Here is a 22,449-nt window from a genome sequence, read left to right as displayed (position 1 = left end):
AATTTCTTGAACTAATTTTACGAATATTTTTTTAAATTTTGTTATTGGCTTTTTACACCACAAATGCACAATAAACCTTAATGTGAAGCATTTAACTATTTACATCCGTGCATAATGTTCTATAACTGTAGAACTAGCTTACTAATTGTTTTATTCTTGCGACTGCTATCAAATTACAGTCAGTGAGCATCGACCTGTTCTAAAACTTCATAATTTTCAAACAAACGAAATAAAGCGTGTTCACAGATGAATTAGGTTCCGAATAATGTGACAGCTTCGCAGCAAAGTTTTCTTAAGTATGGGAATACAGCTTCTGGCAGTCATGAAATTTGTGTGGAAGAACTCACTGGATTTACTCTTTCAGGTCATAATTTGCTTGGAGGTATGTCATCTGGAGCTAAATCAGCTTCTGCATTAAATAGTGAGCTGATGGTATTGAAAACTAGTTCCAAGATCTTGACGTCTTAAAATTTGCTTTCAAATTCCACGATCAAGGAATCCAAATAAGTCTTGTAATTTCATCCATTTCACTAGAAATAGTTTCACCATTAAGCTAAGGAAAATGATAAGACCCGATTTCACTCGCTGCTTCAAGAAGTGGAATAACTTTGTTTGAAAAGATTTAAGATGCAGATATATTTCATTTGCAAACAAAACATTGCAATGTATCCAATGATAAACATGAAGTCTGTCTTCAACTCTACATTAGAAATATTAGTAACAAAGTCACAGTCAATGTCCTTCAATGAACCTAACTATTTCTTCCTTGAGATTCCATATTCTTTTAGGCCAGCGGATACTACTGTTTAACCAAACATCGGAATATTTTGTTTCAAATCTTCAAATACTTCTCGGAACTGCCAGTCATGGTCGGCAGATAATTAGAGGCCCTTGGCAAAGTGAATTTGGTGGCCTCAAATAAAATAAAATAAAAAAACTGCCAACAGTAAAATTATTCAATTTATTAAAAACCTATTGTACTTCAACAATAACATTGAGGACAAGTTTCGCTATTTCTTCTCTTCAATAACGAAAGCAAAGTAAGTGCAAGGCCCACACAAATTGGTGACCCTAAGCACTTTGTCTATTCCTAAGGCTGGCCCTGTGCTAATAATAAGATCATTGAGAAATCAATTCCAACAATATATTTGATATTCAATGCTTTATTTGATTAAAAAGCCTGTTTTTCTTAGTCAAAGCACGAGCTCCATTAGTTGTTACACTTGCCATCTTGTACAAGCCGACCCAACACTTTCACCACAGTTTTTGATATAGTTGAATAAATACTGGTTTGTGTTGTCTTTGACTGAATGTTTCGAAATATTGCCATTAAGAATAATCTTCGTTTACTTTAAACTTTTCATAATGACGTTTAAAGACAATGTTTCTTTAGCCTCCTTATAATAAGTGATAAGAATCAGAAGTTTCAACTATTTCTAGATCTATAGTTATTTACAATTATTTATATAAATATATTTGCATTTTTATTTGTGTAATGTATGGGAACACCTGATTTCTTCAAGCGTCGGCGGGCCGCATAAAACACTTCGGCGGGCCGCATGTGGCCCGCGGTCCGTAATTTGCCCACCCCTGAACTAGAGTATAGTTGTATTAATCATAACAAGAAGATATTTTACAAAATACTTCAAAAACAAACAAAGCTTATATTAAGCATAATTGTATCAATTAGTTTGGATCAATCAAGTAATTAAATTTGTAATAGAACTAGACTAAAAATAAAAAAGCATTTATACAAATAAATATAAAAAAAAGGGGGGGGGGGAACGACCAATGGCTCAAGCCTTCTCATGCTTCTCAAACCAACACGGTAACCACTCTGCTAGTGAAGAGCTTATGAACATGAAAGATTGTTATATATTGTTTCTATAGTCTCGTCCTAATTTTCATGTTGCATTCACTAATACTTAGACGACGACCTATAAAGGGGACTAATTCAACTTATACCAACACTTTAGTCAAGTACAAATTCTTTCCCTTGTTTGAGATACCAAACCAAATAGTTTATTACCAGTAGTTAATTAACTAATTGGTAATTTTAAAAAATTAATTCTTGTGTTGTCAAAATGATCCGAGATTGGGTATGGGAGAAATAACGTTTGACCAGACAGACAGACAGACAGACAGAGTTGATAGAAGCTTTGTAACAAGGGCTCAAGTTGTCAATAACGTATTACTGGTCAACACATTTTTATTCATTTCAATCGTAGTGCATCAAATAGCCACAGGCTAAACATCAACTGACCTCTAAAGAACATCATTCTTACTCAACCCAAAAACCCTATAAAAATTCAATTAAAATAATGAGACAGTTTCAGGTGTAAATAAACAACTAAAGAAAAAAGTTTCCATAAAGTTTTGCTCTATAGATATTTCCCTTTTTTTTCCCTTCGACAACCAAAAAATCTACCACTAAAAGATTTACAAATTGGTTAATTTTTTTAATTAATTCATTTGCTACCATCGACAATGAATAATTGTACAACATGATACTGGAAAGTGAGAGAAACAAAGTGAAAAGCATCCAGACAGACGGAGAGAGTCAATATAAGCTTTGTAACAACCCACCAAGACAGACGGAGAGAGTTAATATAAGCTTTGTAACAACCCACCAAGACAGAGAAAAAGTTTCCGAGAAAACATTCTTCTTCTTCTAACCAACTTTTTGTTGCTGAGCTCTTATGCAGACTGAGGGAAAACAATATGAAAGCGCTAGATTCAAAAGCAACTAAACTATAGATTGGTATTTGCTTAGCCTGACATAACAACTTTTTGAATCGAAACAATTAGAATCATTAGTGACAATCTTATGGAACTTGAAAGACTTTGACGCAAAACTTTGAGTACTATAAAAGCATTTACCCTCCAACTACATTAGGGGGGGGGGGGATGCTTCCTTGGAATATTTTGTGTTGACTTACAGCCACTAAATTCTGGTTGATGATTTAGAACTATATTCTCTTATCTTATATAATACAGATGTTACTTCAAAAAAGAAGATGATTACGTCCTACGTGTCATGCATCTAGTCATGCATATTAACCTATAACTTAAATTCTGCCAAGTCATTGGTTTTCCTGGCTGGCTCAGGCAACCCATTCCATGCTCTAATAGCACTAGGGAAGAAGGAGCATTAGTACTAATGTGTCCTAGCATATGGAACAAGGAATGTGCCTTTATCTTTGTGTCTTTCTGAGTATTTTATTAGATTTTGTTTTTGTATTTGAAGATTACGGTTCAGTGTTTTATGTATAATTGCAACTTTACTTTTGAGTCTTCTCTCCTGAAGACTTTCTAAATTTAGTGATTTTACTAAAGGTATTACTCTAGTTAAATGCGAGTATTCGTTTGTTATGAATCTCACTGTTCTATTTTATGTCTGTTCCAGTTTCTTAATGTTTTCTTGAGTTGAGGGGTCCCAGACAGAGGATGCATATTATTAGCCTAACCAAGCTTAAATAACATTTTAGTTTTATGTTTTGTGTGATGATTTAGAACTACATTCTGTGTGGTTAATGGTTGACAACAAATCATAAAGGTTAATTGTATACCACTGCTCTACATTAAGATCTAATAATTGTGGATTGTTTTTCGTTAATCTTACATGTCAAATGTCAAGAGCAAAGAGAAAAGATCAATCTGAACTGTAGCTCTACATGACCAGTTCAATTCATTGGATGTTGATGAATAGAATTGAAAACAAGTGAATAGAAGGAGTGTGTATTATAACTCGTAAGTCTTAGCTAGTCACAAGCAGTCAAACATTACGTACACACAAACTCACACTTTAAGTGCCTAAATAGCGGTTGTGGATAATTTAGATTCAGGGGCATACAAAAAAAAAACAAGTTTACCAAAAGAACAAAAATATTTTTAAACATGAAAAACTTATTCATTTTCGAAGTAAAACGACAATTTGACAACTTTGCCATGATCATTTTTTTTAAAGAAGCATATTGATAAGCTAAATAAGATAAGTAAATAAATTTAAAAATAAACAACAACTACTTAACTGTAACAAACTACATATAAACGAACAAACTTGATCAAGACCAATTCTACACATAAATGTACCACAGATTGGAGATTTTTACGATAAATGAACAATGTCAAGGACACTAAATAACAAATCACTGTTGCAAACCAAATAACAAAGATTTGATCTCTAATTTTAACGATATCTCTATTCGTAGCAGTTCATCTTCGTATCCAATCTCCTTTATCACCGCTAGTTAGTTGCCCATTTGTTTTTAACTAAGTTTGAAGTTATTGAGCGAAATATCTGACCTACGTGTACATTACGTCGTGATACAAACAGAAGAGCTTTGAAGATTTCCCTGTAAAACACCTTTTCAAAAACAGCTCATCAACACTTTGTTTTAGTATGTACAGCGGAGACACCAAAAACTAGCTATTTACAGTTTGTCCGCAATTTATGAAAATCTCCCTAAGAAATGCTACCTAATTGAAAAGACTAGGTAATACTATATGATTTTGGTTTTAATTTGCACTTTTTTAGCGGCCCCCGAAGGGAGAAAAGTTGATAGTACTTTTGCGTGGTCTGCCCGCCCTTGAGTCCCGTTTAGATCGCAAAAAATTAGAAAAGATATTGGAAATAAGATATGATATTTTAGATCTTTCAAAGTTCTGATGCAACGGCTACTTTTTTTCCTCTGAAAGCGTTTAATTTTACAATTAAATATGCAAGCATTTTTTAAAATAAAAACACACCGTTTTTACAACAATTCACTATTAATCATTAAAAACAAGGGAGAATATATAGATAACACTTATGTAATGTTATATATTTATAACAACAGTGATGTAATGTTATATATTTATAACATTTAAGCAGACGGCTTGATGATTTCTAATATATTATAATAAAATTGTTTTCTGTCACACAAGCTACTTACATTTGAATGAAAGAGTTGACTTTTGTTTCAAAGGAGAAAGACTGCATTTAGTATGTATATAAGTCAATTCTAATGAAAAACATTATTTAATAAACTGTGTGTCATTTAGTATGTATATAAGTCAATTCTAATTAAAAACATCATTTAATAAACTGTGTCTCATTTAGTATGTATATAAGTCAATTCTAATTAAAAACATTATTTAATAAACTGTGTGTCATTACACAAGTGTAGTCTAGTATACACAGGAGTGACTTTACACAATATTGAAATCATTTAACCAAAGGGAAAAGGTTTGCATTGAGGCCTTTTCAGATTCATCAATTAGCTAATCACTCAATAATAGATCCATCCAGGTTCATATTGAACCATATCTTCATAACTATCAGTTCATTGAATACAAATGAATATGAACAAGGTAATAACAACATTAATAGATCTCCGCACCCTGTGGTATTATGTCGTCATTCAATACAATAATATCGGCAATATTTTCGATACGTACAAGTCTCTAGAAGTTCTGGTTAGTGATAGTTTGTAGCTCTTATCTTCTGATATTCAAGCATAAAATATTGAAACCAGGTCACAAGACAGGTCACAGGTCTGTACGGCGTGGCAACGAGCTATTTGTCTAAAAGGCCAACAGGTTGTGACGTTGCAGATCATTGTTGAGAGCTTTTATAACGATTGGTCTCGCCTAAGCGGACCTCTTTGGGGGCCAATTAGGTATTTGTGTTTCCCCACAAACTATCTATATAGCCTTGTTCAAATATTCTTAGTGTGAATAAATGAGCGAACTCTTGTGTTTTTGCTGTCCACTGTGGATGGCCAATACGTCATTAAGAAAACAAGGTCATTTAAAAATAATCTTGAAACAAAATATGGGAAGTGGTCAGTGATATCCGGGCATGCAGAACGGAACACAGTGTCTGCTCAAGTCATCATTGAACTCGCTGCGTGGACAAACACGCGGGACTCGGCCTACAAAAAAAAATTAAGTAAATAATCTCCTGGGTCGATTATGATTCTTTTTTTGACAATCTTGTTAAGCCGACTGAATTATTACCTCCCCTTGTAAACGGAGGTTGCTCTCCCCTGGTGGCCAATTTATCATCCATGGGTTACATCCCTTCCGTTCTCCCACCTCCTGTCCCCAATTGAAAGGCACTAACGAGCAACTTGGTAACCGGGATTTAGAGTTTCCTCAATGTGTACCGTAGGAAGATTTGCTTTTCAAAACGTTTGCAAAGTCAATTTGGATTCTACAGGACTCGGGCGTAGGCTGTTTCAACTTAACAAGGGCGGAGGTAAAAAAAAATAAATCTTTGTGCATGACGATATTTCGTCACTTCTTAAGTGCCTTGACAACACCCTGTACGTTGTTAGAGGAAACTGTAGAGGGCGCTCTGTTACTGTGTCCATGGTGATTAAATTAAAATTGGCGTATTAAACAAGTAGTACTATGGGTAACAGTCAGTTAAAAGTAGCCTATATCACAAATTTCGCACATGCCACCCGCCACAGCAATGAAGTGCCGGTAGGCCTAGTGAAATAGGCAACACTAGGCATTCAATTAGAATTTAAAATAGAATAATAGAAGAATAAATTATTATAACCATGTTAGAGCGAATTACAATAAAGATCTGTTTACTTAGACAAGCAAGAGAATCAATATTATAAATATTTGAGAACCAAACAGATCCCAATGATTTCCGGCTTGGGCAGCACTAAGCAAAAGCCTTAAAATACATAATTATCTTCTTTTTTGAAGTAACGTCTGTAATATATAAGATAATATATAAGATCAGGCCTACATAAAATGATGGGAAATTAGCTTCTCGGTAGCACTAATGATGCATTTTAAATACTACATTGGTGAGTTGAAAACTTGATTCAAGATCTAGTCCAACTTTGATGTATATAGCTATGAAAATGAAGTCAGCGGCAATGAAATGATATATTAATTTTCTAAAGTAAAACCTTGATAACTTTACCAACATGAGTTGCTTCGATAAAGGTCTATAGGATATGCCTACCTACAACATTCAACGGCAATGAAGGGCCTGCCTTTAGTCTAAATCTTTTGAACTTAATAGTTAGTGAAATATAGTGAAAGCAGTAACTTTTTTTTGCCTATTGCTACTGGGGCGTAGCTAGGAATTTTCCATCGTTTAGGGACCGGGGGGGGGGCTTAGCCTCATTTGGGGCCCCTACATTTTGCGTAATATTTAATTTTTAATGTAAAAAACTCCACTCATTTGGGGCCCCCTCAAGTGGGGGCCCGGGGGAATGTTCAAATTCTCCCCCCTCCTCTCCCCCACCCTAGCTACGCCCATGTAATTGCTATAACATTTAAAGAAGCGCACGTTTAGCAAAAGAGCTTATAGCTCAGCTGCAAAAAAGCTGGCTAGAAGAAGAAGATCATAAATCAGAAGTTAATATGTTAGTAGGCCTACACAAAGAGGCCTCGGAAAATGCAAACAGCATCCTGATGCTCCCAGCACCATATTCATTCTTTTAGACAGCCAGAACTTGAATAATTATTAAAATAAGTATCTAGGCCAGAGAATGAGCATGATGGTGTACCAGTGGAGACTGCATGCTCTTGATAAGTTGATAAGTATTAGGGAAATGAAACGTTACATATAGTGATTGGATTTGAGCTACCTACAGTAAGTGATGTAATTATAAGGAAAAAAGTGTGCAATACTGAGATCCTTGTGCGATCAGGTATTCCCAGCATCTTTACAGCCCTCAGACAACGCCGTTTGCGCTGGCTTGGACATGTTCGCCGGATGGATGACAAGCGCATCCCGAAAGTCATCCTCTAATGGACAACTCGCGACTGGCACAAAAAAAAAACTGGTCGCCCCCACCTCCGTTACATAGATGTAATAAAACGGGACTCAAATCGGTGAACATCAATACTGACAATTGGGAAGACAAAGCTCTAGACCGCACCAGATGGAGAGAGACAGTGACCAAGAAAGCAATGGACAGTGAAAGTACATGGGCCTCAGCTCTGGAAGAAAAACGTACAATCCGTAAAATGGCCAGCTCCTCTATCACCGAAGCAAAAGCTACATTAACCTGCGCTATTTGTGGACGGAGTGTCTCTCCAAAATAGGGTCCCACAGCCACATGGGGAAGTGTGCTCTGAGATAAACCATAGTCGTTCTACGACTGAAGGAGGCCAATATATATAAGGAAAAGAAGCTAATTGATCCGTAGGAGAAGATTTAAATCAGGGAGTCAGTGGATCAACCAGTCAAGACCAAACAAGATTAGCCTGTCAATAATTCTTTAGATAACAGATGCAAGTATTATGCAAAATTTAGAAGAAAAAAAAAGTAAACAAGTCCAAGAATCTGGAAGTAAACAAGGTTACAAAGACAGTTTGTGTGGAAACACAAACTCAAAATCGGCCCCCCGAAGTGGTAAAAATGCAAATTTCCATATTTTCAGAAAGAATACCATAATGAAATTCTATCAAAGACAAATGACAGAGAAAAATGGAGAAAGAAGGTTGATAGATCTTGTGTGGTGCCTCAGCGTCCAGCAGACCAAAAGAAAGGTGAAAGTGAATGTAGAGCTCAATGTGAACCTGGCCTAACTGATGTCATTTAATGAATATCTAATTGTTTTAAAAAGGGTCAATCTCTTATTCAAATCCCCAAGAAAAAAACATTTCCGTAAAAAAATAAAAAATTCCTTTCATTATGTGTCATGTGTTTCTGGTGTAGCGCTGCAAGTCACGCGATAATATGAAAAACTACTTATTAATTGTTGTTTTAAATTATGTCCAACGTATATGCATACTAAATAGCTTTTTTCTCTTAAAAAGAAAGTAAAAATTTTTTTTGTACAAATGTAATAATTAGTATGACAGAACTTATTTAACTTTGCAATACAAAAATTTTTTGATAAAAAAATCTAAAACCATTTGCATAAATGTATTAATGGTATGGTTGATTGTGCTCACCCGTACTATATAGACTCCTGTGTTTGTTACTATTAATAGTGAATAGTAGTAAAAGTGGTGTCATTTTATGTAAAAACTGCTTGCATATGTGATTTAAAAAATTAGATTTTTCCCTTTCAAAAAAGAAAAAAGTAGCCGTTGCATCAGAACTTTGAATGGTCTAAAATATTATGATGTCTGATTTTCACTATCTTTTCTAGTTTACGAGATCTAAACGGGATGGGCGAACGGACGGACGGACAGACATTCCACAAAAAATAATAGCGTCTTTTCCCCTTTCGGGGGCCGATAAAAAAGAAAAAAACAGAAAGACCAATAACTTAGATTTGAAAGTCTAGTAAAATAGTCACATGGCATTCACTCCCTTTCTTTTTCTAAACTTCCCCTCCTGTAACCCTTTATTCATTCTTCATTCCCTTCTTCAACAATAAATTATTTTTTTTCCGCTAGACAAATTTCTTAATATTAGTAAAAAATCAAAGGTCTCTATAAATCTAACATATTTTACTGCAATTATAATAATAACACAATATTCAATGATTATATTTATCTTTTTTTTATATAATAATAGATGGAATTTTTTAAATAGAGATAATAAGAATCATATAAGCCCTTTCATATTTTTCTTCCTTCCTTTCTTTCTTATACTTTTTTAACTACAACACTTTTTTTTTTTTCATAAAAAGCTTGCTAGTACATCCTGGACCACATGCATCAAAGGCTCAGACACTGCATCTTAGTCTAGCTAAGACATTTACTGAGCATTTATCCTAAGATTACTAATGAATGTGATCAAGTCAAACTACTAGATTAGATTCATGTGTCTAGCAGCACGTTTTAAAATATTTTCAGTTAAATTTACATTTTGTAAAAGAGATTAGATATTCATGATGCTAAGCCAGCCAGAAGTTAAACAATCCTGAAAATACAGTGCTTCAACCCAGACCAGTCTATTTTAAAAAGTAAAATGGGCCCCTATATAGTGCTTTGTTTGTGATGGTACGCACCGGTATGGCGTACCGGCACCTTTTACAATGTGGGGAAAAAATTATTACTTTTCTTGCATTTTAATGTTTATAATTAATTTATTAGTAGTTAAAAGTTAGGCTATCCATCACTGAGTACCGGCACCTAATCACTTAGTACCAGCACTTATTTTTTTTTACAAAAAAAGCACTGTATATCTATATATATATACATTAAGTTATCTTTGAACTCATCTAGGTAAAATAAAAGCTGTTGATTGCTATGCTGGTCAGAGAACAACCAAATTAACTATTGACCTACTTTGCAGCATCTTTTCTATCGACCACTGTTTCAGGGGGACTTTTTTTTTTTAACTTTACTTTGGGAAGCGTGGTTGAGAGGCCAAGTGCGCTTGAACTTAGCTTGGCTTGGCTATCTAGAACGGGGCTCGAGGTTCGACACCCGACTCGGGATGAGTTGTGTTTACTGAGCGCCTAAAGGCAGCACGGAAAACCAACTCCTAGATAATCCCTCCCCCCACCGGTCCACAAATGAGATTGGACCAAAAGCGCTCTGAGCATGCTATAAGCATGATGTAGCGCTATATAAAAGCTATAATAATTAATACATTAAGATGGTGAGAGTTTCAAAGGAGAAAAAAAACAATATTTTCAAATAAAGCCTCATAAGAAAACTGAAATTATTAAACAAACTATGTCTACTCTTTCACTGAAATATTTGCAAATTTTTTTTTTTTCTATTAAAAAAACCCCCACTAAGATATGATTCGATATCTACCATAAAGTAAAATAAAATACCCTACAGTTTGAAACACAAGATATGTAACACAACAATAACCTTATCTAGCTCCGACTTTTCTTTTAATAGTTTATGCTGTGCAGTTTCCTCATTCCGCTGTCTCTCGACCATCTCCTCCTTGATTTTGTTGGCATTGATTCTTTTATGTTCTGCCAGACTGTTCTGAAGTCTGTGAACTGAATGCTCCTGCTGTTTCCTGTTGTACTCGGCAGTTCTCACTGTACTAAACAATGACTGCTCCTTCTCTTCACCTTTGTTCACCATTTTCTAAATGTGCAGAAAAAAGGAAAATTTTAAAACAAAAGTAGCTTTTACAAGTGTTGATTGATTTGATAATGTTAAAAATAAATTTTAAATCATTAAAATATTAGTTAACTAAAGTGATCTTTTCTTTTCTAGTCAGATTTTATAAACCAAAAAAAAAAAGGAATAGATAAATTTTAGTTATATCACTATACTTAGTTTTAAATTCAAAATAATTAAAAATATTTGATTGTTTAGTTTAGTTTGTGATAGCTTACGCTGAAAAACTTGAGAGCATCCTCATGTTTGTATCTCTGAGCTTCAAGTTGTCTCTCTTTGAACTTCTGCTCTAGAACAACATTCTCAGCAGATTCTTTCTCTGTTTTTTCTTGCACATAGTTTCTTAATTTAAACAATCTTCTTTTGTTATGAACCTGAAATCATGATGCAATCTTTTGAAACTAGGCTGGGATTAGAAATTGCATAATTTAACTTTTCAATGCTAAAACCAGATACTAAACCGATACTAAAGGAAAATAATAAACTTAAAGAAATTTTAATTTATTTTTTGTTTCTAGGTTTTTATTAATAAATGTATACAAATTTACATTCTCAATATCCATAAAATTTCTCACTTACGAAATTCACGCCATTCTTTCAGAATTATTAGAATTACTTTTCTAAAACCTAATTTCTTTAGGAAAAAATGATGCTTCTATTAAATATCAGAATAAAAATGTATTTGTATTAAAAAAGAGCTTTTTTTTTTAAATCACAAAAATGTTTTTCAGGAACAATAAAATTGAGATTTAAAATAGGATCATAGTCTGACTACACATCAGAGACCAAACATAAAATAAAAATCACTTACATCAACTTTGTGTTCAATATTTTTGGCCTTAAGGTCCAAACCAGCAAACACAGCAGAATTATTGAGTTTTCTTTGTGCATTAGAATTGTTATTTAACTGAATCTGTGTGTCAGTTAGGTGACGTTGTTCTACAGGAATTTTTAAAAATATAAATAAAATAATTCACAAGGTGAAATAGAAACTTCTAGGATTACAAATATAGCTTGCAAGACTAATAGAAAGTTTAAAAATCGGAAAAACGTGCTTAAGTTAAATCTGAAGGAACATCTGAAGCATGTAAAACAAAACAAATAAAAAATAAATATGGTTCATTATTAATGGTAATCATTTTTTTTCCCTTTCTGCTTTTCATTTTACAATGTGGTGTAAAAATGCATAAAGTTTATTAGATAAAAGTAAATTAAATGTTGACAACACTTAATTTATAATATACATTATAAAATTAAATATACCGATTCATACATTTTAAACATGAAATGCATACAAGTCATTAGTAGAATGAATTCAATATTTTTTTTATTTTTTTTAACATGTTTTGAAAGTTCCTTCAGTATTGAAAAATTACATTCAAGCTTAAACCTCTTGCAGGCAATGGGAAAATTGGGGATGGTGGTGGGCAGGGTCTGTCATCCATTCATTTATGACAGTTATAGATAGGCCTAGATTCCTAATTCAACAGTGAGCAGTTTTATAAACAAAATACTATAAGAATACCTCTTTGTGGAAGTAGAAATTCTTAGAGGTTGATAAAAAGTTAAACAGTTCATATTATATAGAGAAAATAAAAAAAAACAAACTGTATTTCTTCTAAGCCAAATAGGTATAATCTTTGCCATAAAAATGCTGAAAAAAAAGGGAAACCAAACTTAAGCAATTCACAGTTTGTTCTCAGAAATGCTTTATAAGAACAGCAGGCAGATCATAAAAGATATGATGCCATTAGAACCATGGCTAATGCTACTAGTCTAAACAAATACATGATCTGACAAAGAATAAATTGGTTGATAAGAAACTACAAACCAGCAAATGCTTAGTATAGAGGAAAAGGAAAGCCAAAACAACATATGGATTGATTGGAGGTGATATCAAAAGACCTTACACATCATCAAGCCTCGCATCTCGTAAAAAACGGTTAGCTGAAGCTTTACATAGTACCTCTTATTTAATAACTGTAGTGGAATTGTAAACTGACTGAAACCAACTGGAGAATGTTATCATTAGATATTGTAGCCCCTTTAATTAAGCCTGAAAATTGCTTTGTATAAAGTCACAAAATCTGTTGTACATAGTGTAAACAAAATATTATTGATATGAAGATCTAGTTTTTGAGATCATTGAGAGCTAAATCAGTAAAACAATTTTTGAACTAGAATATGTTTTTACATAGGACCACGTACCATCTCTCTTTTTAATCTCCAAGTGTGATTTAGTTACAGCCAAATCCATATCTAGTTGATTCTTGCTCATCATTGAAGCTTTTATATCATTGTTGCTATTCCTGAAATAAAGAAAGGGACATAAGTAAATAAAAGAGAAATTGGTAAAAAAAATGTTTAATTATAATTCTAAAAAAAAAAGTTTTTTTTTTCTCCGAGTTACTGAAAAGACTATAAATACAATTTGGTACTCAGTTGACTGCCCAAAAATCTAAGCTCTGTGTCATGACATTCAAAAAATAATTAAAAATTAGTTGTTAGCAATTCACTAAAATAAAACAGAAAGCACATTTTTACATATGAACAATACTGGAATCTTCTAAATATGATTGTCATTAGTACAGCCTACTATCTATAAAACAATGCAAACACTTTCCCTTTTTTTTTTTTAATTGTTTTTCAAGTTGTTTTTTTTTATTTTATAGATACAAATAACTTTTCTGTTAAGAAGTCTAGAGATCTCTGTCTCAACAGGTCTGGTAAACCACAAATTCTCAATTTGTTTGTAGACACATATGCACTACGCAAAACAGAAGGGTTAATCATTGAGGCTTTTTTTTTTCGCCTTTGGAAAGCCAGAATAACTCTTACTTAATTTTTAAAAATTAATAACAATGATCACTGCACCAAATTAATCGTATCCTTAATCTGAAAATACTAACATTAAATTTTTTTCAAGAGTGTTTTGTGCACTAAGGTCTTCTTGTATATGATCTGTCTTCTCCTTTTCTTTTTCCCTGAAATATAATTTAAGATTTTGTCTCTTACAAAGTTTCAATATTATTTAGAGTGTCAGGTATAAAATACTAATAATTGACATTTGAAACAGAAAGAAAATACTTTTTGAACTCGAATTTATGTACTCTTGCTTTCTGGGTTTCTAAGTTCAGAGTGATGGCCAAGTCTGCTAATTCTTGCTTCAGTCTATGTTGCTCTTGCTAAGATAAAAAAAAAGTGTATGGTCTTTGATTTGGTTTAATTATACATAAAATATTTAAGCTACAGTAATTTTAAAATGAAATGTCATTTAAATTGTTGTCTATGAAAAAAATGTGTATCAAAATTCATAGCAATGAAAAATTGAGAAATATCAAATCTTTTCCAAAAATAAAATTACAGTTCATGTTTTTTAAAATATAAATAAATTAAATTAAACTATAAAGGATAAATATAAATTTTATAAATAAATGGTGGTAATTTCACTTCCTTACCTCTTTATGCCTTAGCTTAGCCTCAAAATCTTGACTCAATCTCAATACCTCTGACCTTTTTAATTCAATAGCAGTTCTTTTTGCAATATAGAGACGTTCAAGGTCAGATCTAAAAAAAAATATTTAAAATCCAATTTTTTAATGTAAGATAAACCGACAATACAACTTTATATATTACCTCTAATTGTTTTATCCATAAATGCAAAACTAGCATTAATTTGATGATTCTAGCATAAGAAATTATTTTAAGCAATGACCTAATATTTTTTGACACAACAAATAAATTTGTCTCTTTAATTAACATACATATTATTCATACATATTATTATACATATTCATCTTTTACTAATTTGTGTAAGCTAAACATTACTCAAACAATTAAAACTTCAACCTCACAATTGGTTTGATATCACTCACAACTGTAGCTCCAATTTCCTAGCTTGACTATTATAGGCCAAAGTCTCATTGTGAGAATCCAGAAATTCCTGTTTATCGTTCTGCAATTTATTTTTATCAGTAACATTTTTGTGTTGTTGTTTTTTTCCACATTACTTTTCAAATTAATATTGTTAGCACAATGCGTAAAAAAACAACATAAGAAAATTGTTAAAGCTACAAAATCTAATTAAAACAAAATTGAAAGCACTTCAAAGTTCATGTAGATTTTACTATATTTAAAATTTCTAAAGGAAGAAGAGCAAAAAATTTGTTTATTTTTAATGTAAAAGAATAGAAAGTTATGTTAAAGTTATAAATAAGTATAATAAAAAAAATGTGAAGTTTTAAATGTTTGAGCATTTGCATACAGAATAATTGAATGGTAACTATCATGCCACCATTTACTTTATAACATTAACTTACAGTCTTAAATATTGTCTTCTAGAGGTACCTTTCTGAGCAAGGTTATCTGTTCTATTACAGAGAGTACGCTTTTTAGATTCCTGAAAAGTTTTGTTTGAAAAAAGATTCTGTTGTTTAAAAGAGTTGTTTACTTTAATCTTTTTTACATTTAGGTCTAAGCCTTTATAATTAGATAAATGTGACTGTAATAACAGTATTGATGAAAGAAAGACATACAGGTGTATGCATACAGTCTGATCTTAAGGGACAATTCCTGACTGGTACTATTGGAGTTGTTAATAGCAAAGTTTGATTGACACTCAGATTGTTGATATTTAAATGAGTGACGTGTTAGAAATATGGAGGTTTAGAATCTATATAAAAGGCTTGTAATTTATTAATGTAATTAGTTGCAGCTAGTTAATTAAAAAATGAGTTGAGTTTCTTCCTATGTGTTGCTGTGTGGTGAGGGGGTGAAGTAAAAAAAACATGAAAACATTACAATTACAACTGTAAATGATACTATTTAAAGTAGACAAATCAGCTTAAATACATCTAAAAACAAATGAAGAAAAATATACAAAAGATAACTGCCATTAGTAACATATAACTAATTTTAGTCTAAAGAAAAAATTATATGTAGAAAATGTTAGGATTTATTAAAATTGAAATAATAAATCTCAAATTATTTTGCATTGTTAGGAAAACATTTTCTGAATACCGTACATATTTAAAACATAATGATTCATGATTTTTACATTCTATATAAAGATAATGATCCATGACTTTATATTCAATTTTGTAATAGAATTGAAGAAGTAATGCTTGACATTGATTCTTGAACAAAAAATATTTTAACAGTTAAAAAAAGTAATTATAAGAAGACAATTATCTCTTTGTAACTGCAATATATCTTACCTCTTCCTTTTTATGCAAATGTTCTCTAGACATTAAAGTGAATCTCTCTAAAGAGTGATTCAGTTTCTTTTCCTCTGAAAACTTCTTTTTATTTACAGCTGTTGAACACAAATTTATTACATATATTTATATTTCATTAATATTTCAAAATTATGTAGCAAAACCTATACTAAAAAAGAGTTATCCTGGCTGAGTTGTTAACAGGCTAAGTTTGGTTGCAAAACCATTACAGATCACAATGAAGACTAGAATTTTCTCCAAGTCATTTCAGCTCTAATGAATACTTGACAGTGCAATGGAAAAGGCAGTTGTTTGCTGTGCTGGTTCCATTACTCTTATTTATCTTATCTGTCCTTGGCTAAAGAAGTACAAAAACATTACATCCTCTTTTGAAAGATATGTTAAAATATTTAAAATTTAAAAAAAAATTACCATTTTCATAATCTCTCAAAGTGTGTCTCACTAAACGTTGATTTTTTATGATATCTCCTTCTATTCTTTTGAGTTCTCTTTCTTCTTGTTTGTGTTGCCACATATGGTCCTAGGAACAAATTAAAAATATATTATTTTTAATTGCTCACTACTTATTAAACAAAAACAAGTTACTGCATATTTGATAAACTATTTATAAGAAGCAAAATAAAAAAAAAATACTTTAGAAAAAAACAAAGCTTATATTAAGTGTAGCTGTGTTAATTAGTTTGGATCAGTCATGTAATTAAATTTGTAATAGATCTAGACTAACAATAATAAAACTGTGCGATTAGAAATAGTTTAACCAATTGTTTTTGTTTAGCATAATTTCATGCTAGATTTCTCAATACTCTATAATCCTATCCCTTGTCTGGACCACTTGGAAAGGGGTAGAAGCAAGAAAGAAGGGGGGTATCTGGGTCATCGCTTTATAAATGTATTTATAAAAAACAAATGTGAGTGTCATGAATTCAAACTCAAGTGCTATGAGCTCCTCAGCTCCTCAAGTCAATACAATAACCACTGTGTCAGGGAGGCTGCTTATGAAAGTAGTTTATACAATTATTGATAATTTTTTTCTACAAACATAAGGGGGGACTAATTCAACTTATATCACTGTTTCAGTCAAGTAAAATTTCTTTCCCTTGTTTGAGATAGAAAACAAAATAATTAATTATCAATAGTTAATTAACTAATTGATTAAATTTTTTTTTATTGATTCTTGTGTTGGTATATAAAAGAAATAATTGTGCAAAATTTCAACTTGACCCGAAATTGGGTGTGGCAGAAATAATGTGTACAAACTTTTCATTAAAAAAAGGTTACCTCAATGACTCGCATTTTCTTTTGATAATCTTTTTCATTGTCTTGCATGTAAGAAGAAAATAAGACAACATTTTCAGGAGTTGTTCCATATCTAGATTTTGACCTAGGGGTTGTTTTATGTTTATCCTTCTTAAGAGAATATGTATAACTATATCGATTGGAGTCCAGAAAACCACTGGGTCCAACTTTTCTTTCTTGAGCTCTTGAATAGAAAAAAAAAGTATGAAATTAAGGCTTCTTTTAAATAGAAATACCAACTGTTTAACATAATCCATAGAAATTAAAAGTGTTACATACTTTTTCTAATGAATCATATTCTTATGAAAGTATATTTTGAAAACTTTTTCTGCAAATTAATTTTAAATAACAATAAATGCACTTTAGGTACAATAACAAAAATTAAAATTAACTCTTTAGTAATCTTTTTTTTTTCTGAATTTAGAGATTTTGACTTCTTTGTTTAATTTAAAAATTGTGCTTTGAAAACTAGCATATTAGCTGAGGATATTGCAACCATATTTTTCTTTGAAATTAATAGTATAAGTATAGATTCCAATAGCTCTATTTATCAAAACTATAAAGTAGGTTAAACTAAAAAGTAATCAAAATTTAAAAAAATAGTTACTTTAAAAAAGCAGCATATTCTTTAGTTTCTTCAGCATCATTTCTTTCTTCTTCCTTGGAGATGAAAGGGTTAGGGGCACTCTCTGGACGTCTTATTAAATTATATCGTGAATGTAAAAGTTTACTTTTATCAAAAGGTAAGTCTGTTAGTACCATTGTTTGAAATGAACTTCTCTTTAGATCTAATTCCAATTGTCACTATTATAGGTCTTTTATAATTGTTAATCTACTGTGTGTATGTGCATATTCACAGTACCTTTACTACGATTTTCTATTTTGCCTAGATATTAAAAAAACAAAACAGAATGACTTGAAATAATTCAGATAAAGCATAAAATGTCCAATCTAGAAAGAAATTAAAAAAGAAACATTAGTCAAATGAAAAAAAAAATCTTTGTTGGTAGAGGAGCCAGCCATTTGTTAGGCATAATTTTTTTCCAGAGCTGAGGCCAATGCTTTTTTGCTGTCCATATTATACTTTTGTAGCTTCCTTGGTCACCACATAATTCAATCAAGGGCTATGTCTTCCCAGTGGTCAGCCTCAACATCCACTGCTTTAAGGTCCTGTTTGATTACATCCACATAATGGAGGTGTGGATGACCAGTTTTTTCTGATTCAGTTGCGAGTTGACCATAAAGGATGACTTTCAGAATACAATTGCATATCCTCCATCGAGTGGACATGACCAAGCCATCGCAAGTGGCAAGGTCTAAGATTTGTAAGATGCTGCAAAGATCTGTTTGAGCAAGTATTTCAGTGTTACACACTCCTTTTAAGATTCTTCAGAGGATACAACAACACCCTCCATCTTCATTGATGAACACAAAACTAGAAGCTGCATATGAGATCTGCTACCTCAGATCCACAATTCAAGATGACCTGTTCCTAGAAGAGGTGATAAAAACACACTGGGAAGACCACAATGATCTTCACGTACTACACTCAAATTAGACCAATTTGACCAAGAGTTTGGGAAAACTGGAAGCTCACTACAATGATCAAAATGGAGGTCTCCAAGGCAAGTGTTTTTCGCCCACTAAAATGTATGGCAGTACTATATTAGTATTAATTAATATTACTATATAGATTATAGATCTAGATCTAGTATATATTTTTTTATGAGGCAAGATTAAACTGAGTTATGAATATTGACTATATTATTAGTATTAATCTACACTTAATACTAGTATTATCAGACCATGAGATCATAAAAATACACAGTCAGATAAAAGCAGTAGCCAATACAAAACCCAAAAGAAAAATCTTACTCTGGAATAAATGTAACCTAACACAACTACACCAAGCTGCACTAAACTTTCAACAAACATTCTTATTAGAAAAAGACATTAACCAACCAGTCGATGACCTCTGGAATTTCATTAAAAACCATCTTAAAAGCATAATAGAAAATCATATACCAACTAAATACACATCAAACAAAATAAATAAATGCTGGTTTAATAATAGACTAAAGAAGCTTTGTAAACAGAAGGAAAACCTCTATAGAAAATTTAAAGAAACTAATGCAGAAAGAGTTTACAAAAAGTATATAAAAATTAAACACTTAACCCAAAAAGTAAGCAGACAGATGCAGAGTGAATACATAAACAATGTAATATCTAAAGATAACAACAAAAACCTATGGTCATACATTAAGTCTAAGAAAATGGAAACAACAGGCGTAGCGCCATTAAAAGATGAACATAACATAATACATAATGATAATGAAACTAAAGCAAACATTCTAAACAAATACTTTGCATCAGCATTCTCAGCCCCAGGAGACAAAGACATATTACTGAATTTGAACCAAGTAGACAACATAGAAGATATAGTAGTACAAGAAAATGGAATTCAAAAACTATTAGCCAACACCAAACCAAATAAAGCTTCTGGACCTGATGGTATTCCAGCTAGATTACTCAAAGAACTAAGTAATGAGCTAGCCCCAGTGTTCAAAATACTCTTTCAGGCTTCACTTAACCAGGGCAGAGTACCAAAGGACTGGAAAGAAGCTAATGTCACCCCCCTATTTAAAAAAGGAGAAAAATCTGACCCAGGGAACTACAGACCAGTATCACTTACCAGCATCACATGTAAAATCCTAGAACACATAATATGTAGCAACATCATAAACCACTTAGACAAACATAATGTCCTCACACCATACCAACATGGCTTTAGGAAATATAGATCATGTGAAACACAACTAATAGGACTAATTGATGATTTTTCAAAAGGTTTAGATAATAGTGAACAAATAGATGCTATCTTACTAGATTTTTCTAAGGCTTTTGACAAAGTTCACCACCATAGTTTGCTTAAAAAATTAAAATATTTCGGCATTAATGGTCCACTGCATCAGTGGATTAAAGACTTTCTGATAGGGAGAGAACAAACTGTAATAATAAATGGCTCTAAATCAACACCGATAACAGTAAACTCAGGTGTACCTCAAGGTACAGTCTTGGGTCCACTACTATTTTTAATTTACATAAATGATTTACCAAATTGCATTAGTTCAGGAACAAAAGTCAGATTATTTGCAGACGATTGCATAATATATAGAACAATAAAAACAACACAAGACACAGATATTTTACAAAGAGAATTAGATGAATTACAGAAATGGGAATCAAATTGGAGCATGTCTTTCCACCCAGAAAAATGTCAGTTGTTAAGAGTAACAAAAAAACTAAAACAAATTAATTCCACTTATCTTATTCATGGCAAACCAGTATCACAGACTAAAAACGCAAAATACCTAGGTGTTATAATAAATGAAAAACTATCATGGAATCCACATATTGATGAAACTACAAAAAAATCAAACAAAGCATTAGGATTTATTAAAAGAAATTTCTATAAATCAAATAAGAACATAAAACTAAAATGTTACTTAACCTTGGTTAGGCCAATAATAGAATATGCATCCTCCGTTTGGGACCCCTCAACTCAAGAAAACATTAAGAAACTGGAACAGACACAAAATAGAGCAGTGAAATTCATAACAAACGAATATTCACATTTGACTAGAGTAACACCTTTAGTAAAATCACTAAATTTAGAAAGCCTTCAGGACAGAAGGCTCAAAAGTAAAGTAGCAATCATACATAAAACACTGAACCATAATCTTCAAATACAAAAACAAAATTTAATAAAATACTCTGAAAGACACAAAGATAAAGGCACATTCCTCATCCCATATGCTAGGACAAATTTGTACAAATACTCCTTCTTCCCTAGTGCTATTAGAGCATGGAATGGGTTGCCTGAGCTAGCCAGGAAAACCAGTGACTTGGCAGAATTTAAGTCATTGGTTAATATGCATGACTAAATGCATGACGCGTAGGACGTAATCATCTTCTTTTTTGAAGTAACGTCTGTATTATATAAGATAAGATAAGATAATTATTATAGTATTATCATATTAGTGACTAGTCATATATATTTTCTCTTTTGAAAGTGAAGTAACTTCTGTAACTATAGCGTAACTACATCTGTGTCTTATAACTTAATTAAGATCTAGATCTAGATTTATTAATTTATATAATATATAATATCAGCTAGATCTATTCTATCTATAATCTAGACTTCTATCTTATTGATTTATGATTATAAATCATTATTATTATGATTATCTTATATTCTTATCTTATTTTGAAATACACATCGATTCACATAGTATACAGTAGATCTATACAGTGTACAAAAAATGAATAGAGTTAGAGTCAGACATACAGACAGAGTAGTACAGACGTACGTAACACTAACAGGTCGTAGACTCTATCTAGTCGTTACTTTAAAAAAGATGTTAGAAGACTAAGAAGATGATTACGTTCCTCGCGTATTTCTAATTTCTAAGTCACTCTATTTATTTAATCTAAACACAATGAAAATATTTAATATCATTTTTTCATTTGTCTATATTTTTATTTTTGGAGATTTGAAAATTAAACATGAAAAGTTATTTTTCATAGAAAAGTAAATATTTGAAGCGTCTGTCAGCCATTTTGTTGTCAGGGTGATAGTAGCTATTAATACGTAGACGTATGCATAGCATTGATATGATTTGATATTTTGTTGTTTTAGGCCATGTCGTGCCCAAGCATTGATATAACCATGATGTAACAACGTATGTGAAGTGATGTATTTAAGTGTAATTCAGTAAATTTGAAATTTTTGGTAATTTACGGATTAAACTTACGCATTTACCAATTGCCGCTTTTTGCTATCGTTGCAACAAGTACTGTGATTTAAATTTAATTATTTAATTATTCGCAGTTAGAGCATGGAATGGGTTGC

At 31.8% G+C, this 22,449-nt stretch overlaps 1 protein-coding gene across 9 annotated transcripts in view; it reads right to left on the bottom strand.

Moving 5' to 3' along the window:
* The window catches only part of LOC106075175 (meiosis-specific nuclear structural protein 1-like), a 35,025-nt gene extending 12,864 nt beyond the window's left edge, over positions 1–22,161 (bottom strand). Inside the window, exons 1-13 of one of the 9 annotated variants that reach the window (XM_013236110.2) lie at positions 21,886–22,161; positions 18,145–18,423; positions 17,520–17,721; positions 16,653–16,761; positions 16,221–16,318; positions 15,324–15,403; positions 14,463–14,571; positions 14,092–14,189; positions 13,914–13,988; positions 13,213–13,313; positions 11,816–11,943; positions 11,223–11,378; positions 10,741–10,968 (exon numbers count right to left, since the gene is read on the bottom strand). In XM_013236110.2, coding sequence (XP_013091564.2) covers positions 10,741–10,968; positions 11,223–11,378; positions 11,816–11,943; positions 13,213–13,313; positions 13,914–13,988; positions 14,092–14,189; positions 14,463–14,571; positions 15,324–15,403; positions 16,221–16,318; positions 16,653–16,761; positions 17,520–17,721; positions 18,145–18,299 — 1,539 coding nt within the window. In that variant the 5' untranslated portion in view covers positions 18,300–18,423; positions 21,886–22,161. Of the gene's footprint in view, positions 1–10,740; positions 10,969–11,222; positions 11,379–11,815; positions 11,944–13,212; positions 13,314–13,913; positions 13,989–14,091; positions 14,190–14,462; positions 14,572–14,879; positions 14,960–15,323; positions 15,404–16,220; positions 16,319–16,652; positions 16,762–17,519; positions 17,722–18,144; positions 18,424–19,412; positions 19,513–20,229; positions 20,363–21,310; positions 21,441–21,885 lie in introns of those variants that run through there. The other 8 variants (XM_013236114.2, XM_013236113.2, XM_056020232.1 and 5 more) reach the window with 8 other exon arrangements.
* Positions 22,162–22,449: the final 288 nt, after the last annotated feature.

Source organism: Biomphalaria glabrata, chromosome 2 (genome assembly GCF_947242115.1).
Source record: "Biomphalaria glabrata chromosome 2, xgBioGlab47.1, whole genome shotgun sequence".
In the NCBI taxonomy this organism is placed as follows: domain Eukaryota; kingdom Metazoa; phylum Mollusca; class Gastropoda; family Planorbidae; genus Biomphalaria; species Biomphalaria glabrata.
Note: the sequence above shows the minus strand (reverse complement) of the source record. Positions and strands in the feature narration are given on the sequence as shown.